At 43.7% G+C, this 13,274-nt stretch overlaps 1 protein-coding gene across 1 annotated transcript; it reads left to right on the top strand.

The window, feature by feature from the left end:
* Positions 1 to 1,286: 1,286 nt before the first annotated feature.
* Positions 1,287 to 11,260, top strand: LOC136610128 (transcription cofactor HES-6-like). The gene is made up of 4 exons (XM_066589388.1): positions 1,287 to 1,454; positions 5,268 to 5,363; positions 10,068 to 10,146; positions 10,573 to 11,260. Exons 1-4 carry the CDS (start codon positions 1,398 to 1,400, stop codon positions 10,887 to 10,889), a joined length of 549 nt encoding a protein of 182 aa, XP_066445485.1. The 5' UTR covers positions 1,287 to 1,397; the 3' UTR covers positions 10,890 to 11,260.
* The last annotated feature ends 2,014 nt before the right edge of the window (positions 11,261 to 13,274 follow it).

Consider the following 13,274-nt stretch of genomic DNA (forward strand, 5'->3'; position numbering starts at 1 on the left):
GAAGTTCGGTGGTACCTGGGCAGATGGCCCCCAGCACTCAGGGACCGTTTTGCCAAGATGGAACCTGGTCTTTGTCCAGCTGCGCCTGATGGGAAAATAAGTGGTGAAGCCATCCGCGTCAAGGGTCTGCTGGCATCCTACCAGAAAGTGTCAGTGTAGGAGCCGCCCCAACGCTTCCAGAACAGTGAGAATTGCCTATGTAGCGTGAGTGGTTCGTAACCTTATCATCAAGAAGTCAATGTCCTTCTGACAAGCTCCGACAGTTTTCCCTATACAAGTAAGAGTTCAGAGCAAGGTTCAAATAATTTAGACTGACCAGTGCGGTTGTGTGATCAAGACAAGGAAAAGTTGACTGCGGAGAGGGAAAGTTAGAGCAATAAGGACTTTGTTAAATCACTGAGAAAACTACTGTTGGATACTACTGTTTAAAGAACTGTTTTCGTGGATGTTATCATATGCAATTTTCAAGCTACAGTAAAACTGTGTACCTCCAGTTTTGCACACACTGACTTGGCTTGGACTATCTAATAAGGTTACTCTTAGAGGTACTGGTGTCACATGACTACTGCTCTACCTCCTTTGTCGAGTGATCCGTTGGCTGTGGAAGCCATCGCTGATGGTCGGGTGGCCACCACCATGACACGTTTCCAAATCTTCCCTCTCGGGCCATCCCTGCTGCCTTCAGGCCACTGCACTATGATAAGAGGGGAGAGTGGACTATCGCTTCCCTTCTTTCAAGAGCATATCAGTACCTAAATTTAACTTGTGGCAACTGCAAGAAGCAATCCAATCAGCATGGACCAATATACCTGCAGAACAAAATCAACACCTAGTGGAATCTATGCTGCAATAAATTGTTGCAGCTCTGAAAACCAAAAGAGGTCCAAAAGAACGTGCGACTCAATGGGTGTCTCTAATAAAGTTGTCATTCAGTATATGATTACTGTCTTATACAACCCCATACACTCATATAACCTATATAGTATCCCATAGGTTTCTACTATCATTCCGACAGTACATACTTCACTGTGCACATGTATGACTTTGGCCATAGCCTCTCATGCTGCGGTTTCTTCTGTTGTTTATCTACAAGTTACATTCTTTCGACAAGGTTACATTGTGACATGAGGGCTTTAGGGGATGGTGTTATCTTCACAATAGACCCTGATCTGGACATCTGGTCTTAGGATTCTTGAATAGAGAGGCAAAAGAGTGAGCTATTCACATGCTAATAGTAGCCTGTATATAATGCTAGAGCGGGAAACTGTTGTAGGGACATAGAAAAAAGGCAAGGAGAGGGAGGTTAGAGAGGCACAAATCCTGAGGTACGGTGCAAGTGTTGAGCCAATCTCAGCCGGGGATCACAGCAGAAAGCTGGACAGCGCTAGCAGGTGGCAATGTCTGCAGCAGCCAAGGATCCCCTGAAACTATCCAATTCTAAACAGGAAAGAAAGGTAAGACATGTGAAGAGTTAAAAGTATCACATTTGACATGTCTCCTTGCACACTGTCACTTCTCACATGTTACTCACTATTGGCACATATCGGCATGGGAAATTCCTCCTTATGCATACTGTATAAGATCCACAGTATGGCACAGTTCACATGCACATAGGGGGCACACATGCAGCTGGACTCATTTAGACGCTGCAGTCTGGCTGTGCCTAATTGCGGATTGGGATGGTTCACACACAGCAAGAAGCAGCTTGTTGAGTCTGTGTATTTCAGAATCACAGCATGCAGGGTATAAAAGCCTTACATGTGAACACCGCATAGCTTTGTGTTGTATTCACTTATAGCATAATGAAAGAAGACTGTACAGAAATCAGCTGGAGCAGTTGGTGGTATGAACTGGCAAGGGTAGGTGGAATATGAAGATTGGCAATCCTTGGCAAAATATTACTTCTACTATCAAGAGCCCTGCTCCTGTATGGACTATAAGTATACTTGTTAACGACAAGCATGTGAATTTATATGGTCTTATATTGTGTGACTAGAGATGAAGCAAGTGTAAATTGTGTATGTTTCCTTTGGACAATCCAGGTTCCAGACACAAGGGTAAGAGTATTGATTAATTGTGACTCTCACTTGGACATGTATTTGTTCACATACCATTGGTAGGGAATTTAGAGCTTCATTGGCCTGCGGACCAAATGTAATATACTGTATAATAAAATAATAGCACAGAGCTAAAATGATAATCCAAGTGCTGCATAAAAATAATAATGTTAAAAAAACAAATTAACATATACTGTATATATCTTCTAAGACATAGGCTTTATGGTCAGGTTTTCACAATGTCAGTTCAACGTTTGCTTAAAGGAGTTGTCTCACTTCTATCTATTGATCGCCTATCCTCAGGATAGGCCACCAATAGCAGATCAGTGGGGGTCAGCCACTCAGGGCCCCCAGGGGATCAGCTGTTTCCCCAGGCTGGTGTCTTTGCGTACTGAACTGTTTTGCTGCAGGAAGCAGACAGTGCTGTACATTGCAGTGTCCTGAATTGGTATTGCAGGCTGAGTCTAATTTACTTAAACAAGACTCAGTCTGCAGTACCAACTCAGGCCACTGCGAAATGTACAGAGCTGTATGCTTCCTGCAGCAACACAGCTCAGCTCACAAAGACAGCAGCCTGGGGAAACAGCTGATCTTCTATTGATGACCTGCCCTGACAATAGTACAAATCCAAGGTTGGAAACAGCATCAATGAATTCCTCACTTCAACACTGGAATGCAGCAGACCATGGAGTTGGGTCGACCCCACCCCAGCATCACATAGTACTCTGAAAGTAGGCAGATGTCAGCATATCTAAATGTTCTTTTATTGCCCCAAATAGCATATACAGTGCTTGAAACAGGCTTATGTGAGCCGAAACGTTTCACTTTATATGCTGTTTCGGGCAATAAAAGAATATTTGGATATGCTGACATCTGCCTGCTTTTGGAGCACTATCTTGAGGATAGGTCATCAATAGCTAGAAGTGGGACAACCCCTTTAAGTTGGGTCCATGGCTTCTGTTCATATCAAAGACATGACACATATGACCGATCTAGTTTCCAGTGAATCCCATTGACTAATAATGGGTGCATTAGGTTTCCATCTATGTCAAGAATAACACGCACACTGCAGTATTCTTGCTGTCAAAAATACAGGAACCCTTGACAGCAAGGAAAAATGACAGTGTGATCAGTTGGCTGACAACCAATATGGCTGACATTACAGCTCCCACTGCTGTTGTCACCCTATTTCCCAGACAAACGTGTCTAGATATGCTGTAATACATCTACAACCATTAACCATCATATTGGAAGGATTTAAGGCCCATTCATATAGTCACCTAATAGAGCGAATGTATGCGACACTTGTTCCGTGTAAACATGTCGACCAACTTGATGACGGGTGAGAATTTGTTTACTAGTCGCTTAGTTTCAACTCACCTAAATAGTCACTGGTTAAATAATTATCCTCTGGCGTAAACAGGTGATCAACAACTAGCCAGCAACTTTGCAGGGAGGAATGTGCGTCTTCAGCATACACCTCCCACCGAAAGCTGATTGGCTCCTACCTTTTTTTTTGATCATTTTGCCCCCATACTTAACGCTTATTGGTTCTCAAAGCATCATAAATACATGCAAGGGATCCTCAACCTAACAGTCTCCGTTGGTCTTTGAAAGAACTCTCACTGCTACGGTCTCTGGCTGGTTTTGGTCCTCAAAGATAGACTCGTGGCCGTGGTGTCTCGCTGGTTTGGCCTTTAACAAAACATTCGAAGGTCACTCACACATATTTATGTGCGCCCGGTGGACTCGGCAACCAATAAGTTTGCATTGGGGAGGGTTGAAATCTCAAATACACACCCACTAGAGAACCTCACACTTCTTAACTAGTCAACGAATGATATTTTGACCCATGCCAATTCTCCCAACAATTTGTTCAGTGATTGCAAAATTGCACAACAAGTAAACAATTGCTATGTGTAAAAGCACAAATAGTCGTTCGAATCGTTGCCAAGTTTCACCTAGACTTCCAAATGAAAAAAGTTCAGGTGCAGCCTGGCAATTAGCGGTAATCTGCATGATATCACTGCAGATCATTTGCAGTGTGGGCACCCTTCCTCTCACACAGAGGAAATTTCATGCGGATTCCATGTTGAAATCCACATGAAATCCATGTGAAATCCGCGTACCATTATTTTCAATGGGGATTCAGGTCAGATTTCATACATAGTTCAAAGAATCACTTCTTGCCCCTGCCGCACATGCATTTGCCCCACTGAATTGGTCTAAACTGGCATGCGGATCCATGGCATTTCAAAATGCAAATCAATGTCAGAAATCTGAAGGTTGGCCTTGGATGTCTGCCACGGATTTCAAGTCGCATTTTGCTGAAGGCAAAATCTGCTGTGTGAACATGCCCTGACTCTGACATCTGTGAAACAGTCATGCATGGTATAACTGTATTGCTAAAGTAGCCCTCCTGTTGTCACTGATTTGTGACTACACGATTACTGACATCGGCTTACCACCCAAAGTGGGCCAAAAATTTCCTGATGTCCTGTAAATAATTGTGACTCTATTAGACCAATAAATTCCACTTTGGGCACCATGTATAGTTTTGATTGGATTTTGATGATATTGGGACATGGAATAATCCTATTTGACAGCTAATGAACCAATCTGATAACCCATAAACCTATTTTGAGGTTTTAATATAGAGTTCAGCGCAGCCACTCCTTCCCAGAGACACCTGCTTCTAGCTAATGGTATATACTTACGTAGACAAGAAAAATGGATCTTCCAGCACTCCAGATGAAAAAGTATAATTATGTTAGTCAGAGCCCGGCGTGAGAGGCTTGAAATGTGTTAATGGAGTTCCACTTCTTGCTTCCTATCATGTTTTTACTGGAGGTTTAAATAAAGAATAATTATACTTTTCCATCCAGAGTGCTGGAAGATCCATTTTTCTTGTCTACGTCTGTGTTCCTCACAGATGGAGTGGCTTTTCTTTCTCCTTGTACCATAAAAACCAAAAGAATAGCAGTATTGGATCCGGTATGGGTTAGCTGGTTACGTAGCTGACAATGGTATATACTATAGTGGTTTCTAGCCTGTTTCTCTCCAGCTACTGCATAACTACAGTTCCTTGTTTCTCTGCCTTCTTGTTAAGTTTTGAAATTGTGTCCAGTCATTCCTAGTGATGGAACAGAAATGTGAAACGGCTTATAGCATAATTCTCTAAATGGTCATCCATTTTTCTCCTCTACTCAGCTCAGAAAGCCACTCATTGAACGAAAGAGAAGAGAACGAATTAACTCTTGCCTGGAACAGCTAAAAGAAACGGTGATCAGGGCATTTCATCTTGACGTAAGTAACTTGCTTATCACATGGTATGTATATTTTCTCCTAATCTAAATAATCACATGGAAATATGAATCCTTGAGTTGTCCTCATCTGTTAGTCTGTTAAACAATTTATCTACTCTTTTGCTAAGTATATCTCATAGAATCCTAGAATGGTAGAGTTGGAAGGGACCTCAAGGGTCATCGGGTCCAACCCCCTGCTCTTGGGAAATTCATTTCTGTGATGCTGTAAGATTGTGTCATACAACCTGAGGTCTCACTGGGACTTGCACCATAATACACTTGTGAAACTTCCTTAACCATCATCACCACCCCTACAGTTTAGGGGGAGCACTGCTTGCTCTGCAAGAAAAGGACATCACAGTTTTGAATGAGCAGAGCTAGCACTTACCAAACCAGAGCTACAGCCATTTGAAGTTGGGTTCGGAATGCTGAATTTACAGCTGTCACTTTTCAGTCAGTGTGCAGAGCAGAGAAGGAGGAGAGAGAGGCTCATAGATTTCTATCAGTGGAAATCTTTGACAACCTTCTAAGTCCCTAGCCACAAAAATCACTGAACCCATGCTTTGAATATTGCATCAGATACTTACATTATTTGAAATGCCTGAGCAGGGTCATACATTCTGGGGAAATCTGAACATTCGTTATTCTCTAAATTGAAATTGTTAGTCTTAACATACTCATTAACGGAGTTTTCCAGGACCAAAACATTGATGACCTATGCCCAGCCCTCGAGATGCCTGCCAATCTGCTGATTGAAGAGTCTGTGGTACTCCGGTGTGTGCGAAGGCTTCTTCTCAGGCCTGTGCTGTTATATTAATCGGCACATGTCCTGACAACTGCTCAGTCCTATTGAGGTGAATGAGATTGAGGTGCTATACCGGGCAGAGCTGCTACATAATGTACAATGCTGCGTCATGTATGGACTGAAGTAGCTGAGGTGCTCGCTCAAGGGCCTTTGTCACTTCAACCAGCTCATCAGTGGATAGGTCACTAGTAGCTTAGTTCCAGAAAACCCCTTTAAACGCTTAAGGACCAGGATGTTTTGGTCCCAAAGGACCAGAAACTTTTTAGGGATTTTGCCCATGTGGTGGTTTTTCTGACCCTATTTTTCTTCTTCAGCTACCAAAATTATTTTTGCTGTGTTCTTTTCTTCTGTGGCATATAAGTCTATCTTTTTATATCTTTTTTACTGACTTTTTTCCCGGTAAAAAGCTAAAAAAAATGTTTGTTTGTTTTTTAATTTATAGTTGTTTATATCATAAAAATACAAAATTTATGCTAAAATAATGTACAGGAATGGGTTCAATTTCACATTTTTCCACTGTAGCTGGGGCATCTACAGGAGCGGTATCCTTAGGATCCCCAGTTGTAGGGAATAACATCCCCCTGTAGTGACAGTCGTCACTGGTAGAGCTGATTTCGGTCTGTAAGGGCCCTGCAGCTCTGATGTGCTGGGAGCACCCAGTGGTCATGTGATTACCAAGCTGAATAGTGGAAGTAACACTTCTGCTTTCTCTCTTCACTACCTAGCGCTCATTGAGCACCATGTAGCCTATAAAGGAAAAGGCAGAAACGGTTAAAAACTTCTGTCTTCTCCTCTGGGTCCTCAGCTGTGACTAACAGGAGAAGACCTGAACTGCTTCTGCTAGATTGAAGAAACTTTAATCTCGCATTGTATTTTTGCTATCAGACGGGATTAAAGTCCAGGTCCAGGCACTATAAATTTACTGTCTTTTATCCTTAAGGAGTTAAATAAATAAATATTGCATGAATTTACCCATTCTGGCTGGACTAGTCAAACATCTGATGTATATGTGGCGCCTTCACTTTCCCCCGAAAACAGATGTTGGGTGAAACAAGGATTGGTCATGTCAGATTTCCACCTGTTTGATCCTTTGCCCGCATCAGAGCTGTCTGGCAGCAGCTTACTCCCCTATCCCTACTGAGAGGATGTACATGCTCAGCTGCGCTGTTTTTGCCTGTGTATGGGAGGGTTGAGAGGAATAGCTGTTGTCCAAAGGCTATCTAAAGGCCCATTTACACTGAAAGATGATCGCTCAAAATGCACTCAAAGGGCAGCTTGAGTGATAGTTTTGATTGATCACTTTGCATAAACTCTTAAGTAGCTAATTAGCTAGCTAAGAGTTTATTAGCTTGTGAATGAAGGCTCCTGCTGTATGCAGATACCAGCAGGAGCACTGTCTTCTGCATAAACTGCTTGATTCTCGGAGCGGTATCCAGCTGAGAACTCTGAGTGGGATACCAGCTGAAAAAATATCAGCGGTATCCTGCTGAGAACTCAGTGTGCGACGCTGATAAGGCTCATCGCTGACTTAAAGCTTGTTTAAAGTCAGCAATGAACGAATAGTGCAGGAAAAGTACACGATGGGCGCACATTTACACACATCAATTATAGCTCAAAAGATGGCTTTTGAGAGAATTTTGAGCGATACTCGTTGTATCTAAATGGCCGTAAGTAGAGATGAGCGAACGTGCTCGTTTAGAGCAATTACTCGATCGAGCATCGCTTTTTTCAAGTAACTGCCTAATCGGGCGAAAAGATTCGGGGGGCGCCGGGGGTGAGCGGGGGGTTGTGGTGGGGAGTGTGGGGTGGGAGAGACAGAGAGCTCCCCCCTGTTCCCCCCTGCTATCCCTCGCTCCACCCCGCCGCCCCCCCAGCGCCCCCCGAATCTTTTCGCCCGAGTAGACAGTTACTCGAAAAAAGCAATGCTCGATCGAGTAATTGTCCTAAACGCGCACGTTCACTCATCTCTAGCCGTAAGCTATAAGGTCACTATTAGTTCACTTTTTCCACTAACATGATCTTCTGACAATCATCTGTGAAAGGTTAGCAAACATTTAGTCTGTTTCCCATTTGACTAAACATGCACTTTATGGTGTCAATGAGGAAGAAACCAACAACAGACTCAGTGATTTGCAGATCTTTGATTTAATGTATAAAGGGGTATGGTGCTAAGAGAATGCCATGCCCATTTTGCTCTGGCAGTTGTACTCTACTGATGACACTTTCTGGCATGCTTCATGTGATGAGAAGATCCCAAAGAATATTGAATTTGTATTTAATGAAGCTGTTTTCCAGTGTTACGTCCTTTTTAACTCCTCTCATTCATCTAGAAGCAAAACTTGTGCATGTTACATTCCTTTCCTTCCATTTTTGTTAAAGCTTTCCTGCAGGGTTCACTATGCCATCAGTGTTATTTAGAGACTCTCCCACATAAACCAAGATGGCCCGCCACTTTCCTGACTACCTGATGTACACTGTGTATTGGTAGTACATCGGTAGTCAGACATTATGTGCTGCTCTCATTGGCCACATGTGCTGTTCACATGAGTAGCATTAGCCAGCTAGAGCAGAGTGTATCGTCTTAAAGTATATTTACACGGAGCGCAAATGCTGCGGAATGTCCGCAATGGAAATTCCGCTGAAAATTCTGCAGCATTTCCGCATCCAAAACAAAGTCAAAATCTGTACCATTGGTGCAGATTTTGATTTGAAATCAGCTGCGTTCCCACAGAACTCCCTCCAAAGTCTTCGACTGTCAGTGCACTCCTTTACCCATGACTTGGCGGTCTGTACTGAGTGCAACGCCGCTGGTCAGGTGATGCGGAATTGCCATCACTTGACCAGTGGTGCTATGCTCACTAGAGACCAACGGATATCAGGTGAAGGAGTGCCCGGACAGCTGAAGACTTCAAAGGTGAGTGCTGGGTCTTCTGAAATCAGCTGCGGGGACCAATGGTTCCAGATTTTGACTCTGTTTTAAATGCAGAAATGCTGCAGAATTTGCCACGGACTTTCCGCTATGGACATTCTGCAGCACGTTTGCTACGTGTAAAGATACCCTTAGGGTGGCTTGACATGGGATAACAGTTGTCCGATTAATTGCTCAAAAGACCAACGGTAGACTACAGTTCTGTGTGAACATGACCAACAACTACCATAGGTGATGAGCGAGAATTTGTTGACTAGTCACTTCATTTCAGCTCATTTAAAAATAGTCACTGGTTGATTAATTATCATTTGGTGTAAGCAGGCAATCATTTGGCTTTCAATGACTGGCCAACAACTTTACAGGGAGGTGAGCGCTTTAGCGACCGCAAAATTGAACAACAGGAGAAGAACAATTGCTCTGTGTAAAAGCACACAAACAGCAGTGATTCATACGCTAACAAATCGTTCGTATGTCCAGTGACAACTTGGACAATAGTTGTCCCACGTAAAGCCACCCCTACATTACCAATGCACAGTGTGGTTAGGGTAGTCAGAGAAGTGGTGTGGCCATCTTTATTCATCTGGAACCTGAGAATCGCTTTAGTCTATCAACACAGTTGCCTTGTGTCCGAGTTGCACCTGAGAGAGTCAAGCGCAACTCGCATCAAACATCATATGGACACCTGTCCATGTGTTGTCCAATGTATGGATGGCCTGCACATTGACGTGCATTTGCCCATCCTAATTCTTGTTCGTAATACGAACAAGGATAGGACATGTGATGAGCTTTCTCACGCGACCAATCAGTCCACATGAAGAAACGGTAACATGCATAGCCCCATAGGCTACAATGAGTCCATATGCTGTCTGTGAATTGGCACGGACAGCACATGGACCCAAATATTCTAATATGCTGGAAGCTTTAAAGGTATGAATTCAACCTAAATAGCTGTACTATTTTCATTTTTTTAGCAATCCAAGCTGGAGAAAGCAGACATCTTGGAGATGACAGTGAGACATCTGGAAAATATTCAGAGAAGCAGGAACACAGGTGAGGAACTGCAAAGTCTCAAAAGTTGCCTTCACTCACTTGTTTTCTTGATTTATGATGGACCCATATTGTTCTTGCCAGAACTGAAAGCAGATCCAATAAGACATATCCATAGAATGGATTACTGCAGGTCACCCATGCTGTTGCCCTTCAAGCACTTGTTAAAATGAATGGGAGTTACTAAAGCCCCCGACACTTGGGAGTTCCATTAGAAAGTGACCATGCACTTCAGTGTAGGGTGGCCAAGCACACAAAACCATTTCCACATTGGTGGCAGACACTAGCATGGGTTAAATAGTCAGGTTAGTGGTGGTCCCAGCAGCTAAGCACCACTTATGGCATGTTTGCGAGCCAACTTTGAGACAACTTTTTGAGGCAGTGAATGTGTATATGCTGTACCTGTGTGACAGCCTTCCTTTCTTGCAGGTGAGACCTCTCAAACTTTAGACGGTCATCAGAGATTCAGCACCGGATACATTCAGTGCATGCATGAGCTCCACAATCTGCTTCTAAACTGTGACTGGATGGATCAAGTCCTTGGTGCACGGCTTCTTAATCATTTGTTAAAATCACTACCCAAGGCCATGGATGCAAAGTTGGAGCTGCCATTTATGATTGAGGAGGGTGTTGGGAGGACTCCCTCACCCACCCTGAAATCTGATGCAGGCATAAAACCACAAGTTAACATACTGCAGAAACATTGTCCTCTTATGGGCTCACTGCAGATGTGGAGACCCTGGTAACTATGTTATGCCACCTTAGTTAAAGGGGCCTTATAGCGCAGACTGGGTAACACCATAGGCAGACTCACTTTTTCCCCTCTCTCCTTAGGAAGTTTATGCACCCTTACTTGTGTATTGCACTTGTGTCCTGCAGTCGCATTGGATATAGGAGCAGAGAGTGAACCTGCTGTTGGCTGTAGCTTGTCTTCCATACAATATATATGTATCTTATAGATATGCTTTAACATGTTGGGGTGCATACCCCAGTAGGTGTACTAAAGACCAGGTGCTTCTGGCTGGAGCCCCATGTTTGTAGCCTGCATTGTAGAAGGCTTCTTTCCCCACTATTTATTACAGAACATGTAACATTTCTATTCACACGATAATTTACTGCTTCCTTTTAATGAATAAATTATAATATATTCATCAAATTGTGTCTTGTTTTTCATTGTTTCTGCATTGGGGCCCAGAAGCTTCAAGTTACGCCTCTGCGTTAAGGGGTTAAGAGAAGTTGAGGGGATCCATCATAAACTTTTGCATGAGCCTTTAGCTACACCCCTGTCAAGGTATCATTTTAGACAATCTAAGAAATCACCGCCAGCAGCCATACTTACTGATATACAGATAGAGAGATACAGGAGGGCAGGTATACACCACCTCCCAACAGAATGCAGACTGGCTGATTGCTATATGGAGGAGCATCGTACAACTGCAAGATACTGATAAACAACCACTCACACAAGAAACAACAAGAAATATTGATAAATATGAAGTATTTTCTTCTAAATATGCAAGCTCACAACCTACTTTAAGGCTGGTCTCACATGACCGGATTCCTATTGTAGAGTCCCCAGTCGTCGTCTGCATGGAGGATCTGCAGCAAATTGCACACATTGAGAGGTATGTACTTTTGCCTTTTCCTTCACACTCGCGGATACGAATTGCATATTCTGCAAGCGGACAAAAATTTGCAGCATGCTCTATTCTGCTGCGGACTCCACGTAGACGGCTTGCATTGAAGTCAATGGAGGCCATCCAACCTGCAGCCCATTCACAATTAACATTGCAGACGGGCAATTTTTTCCCGCATAATCACCTAGCGACAGTGCAGCTGTGTATTACTGAGAACGAGCGTTCGCGGTCATCCGCAATACCGATTTTGCAGTTGCGCAGGGTTGCGGGCCGGGGTCACAGCCAGTTGTGTGCAGCCAGTCTTTGGGTCATACTTTGTTTTTTGGTCCCTACACTAGCATTCATAAACATCACTGCGAAAGGACAAATCAACTAAAAAATCTCTGCCACTGGCCATACTATGTTTGTAAGTAGAGATCAGTGAGCGTACTCGAATACCTGCCCGCTCATCTCAAAAGATTCGGGTGCCAGCGGGGAAGAGTGCTGTGTTGCGGGAGTGAGCAGGGGGGAGTGGGAGGGGGGAGAGAGTGAGAGACAGATCTCCCCCACGTTCCTCCCCCGCGGCTCCCCATCCCCGCCGGCACCTGAATCTTTTGAGACGAGCGGGCAGGTACTCGCATAAGGCACTACTCGCTCGAATAGTTTGCCTTAGCGAGTACGCTTGCTCATCTCTATTTGTAAGTGTTAGTGTAGGGACTCAAACATAACGAGGACCCTTGATATGGATTGTGAGCTTGCATATTTGGGGCAAAATATTAACTAATACCTCATCTTATTTTTGCAGTAACCAGTCTGACTTTAGATGCTGGGGGAGCCCAGGGTATCGGTCCAGTGCGGTTCACTTGTGAGGTCCAGGACAACCCACTGGGCTGAATCGTATGTGATGTCATTAATAGGTTGTAAGCCTGCATGGTGCACTACACGTATCAGTGGGACGTGGCATCCTTTGTATGCCTTATTTATGTGCAAGCATAGTATTAAGCAGCCATATCCCCCCAATATGTGGTAGGTTTGTGATTGGTTGTTCATCAGTATCTTGCACTTGTGCTCCTCCATGTAGCATTCTGCCTGTCTGCATTGTAATGGGAAGTGATGTTTGTACCTGCCCTTGTGTGTCTTTGCATCAGTATATTGGTAAGTATGGCCGCTGGTAGTGATTTGTCCTTTTGCATTGATATGTATACTACAATCTGTGTAAATGTAAAGTGTTTATACAACAATATTCTTTGCTCTTTGGAAATGATGCAAATGTGCAAAAAATGCAGCAACTGAAATTGGAATATGGGCAAGAATAAAAAATGATAGGCAATGCAAGAACAAACTCACTTGGGGTAGTGGGGCCACCGCAGGAAACACTGGGCTCACTACTACACCCAATAGCCTGGGTGGCTATGTATATAAACCATAGTGGGTCAGGAGGAATCCCCATATATCAACAGGCATCTAAAATGGAGAGTGCCAATCACAGTAGCCCGATACCAAAGTCCATGGTAA

Source organism: Eleutherodactylus coqui, chromosome 1, assembly GCF_035609145.1.
Source record: "Eleutherodactylus coqui strain aEleCoq1 chromosome 1, aEleCoq1.hap1, whole genome shotgun sequence".
Lineage (NCBI taxonomy): Eukaryota > Metazoa > Chordata > Amphibia > Anura > Eleutherodactylidae > Eleutherodactylus > Eleutherodactylus coqui.

Coding starts and splice junctions, on each gene's coding strand:
- LOC136610128 (XM_066589388.1), top strand. CDS start 1,398: ATGTCTGCAGCAGCCAAGGATCCCCTGAAACTATCCAATTCTAAACAG. Junction 5,364..10,067: donor TCAGGGCATTTCATCTTGAC/GTAAGTAACTTG, acceptor TCATTTTTTTAG/CAATCCAAGCTGGAGAAAGC. Junction 10,147..10,572: donor TCAGAGAAGCAGGAACACAG/GTGAGGAACTGC, acceptor CCTTTCTTGCAG/GTGAGACCTCTCAAACTTTA.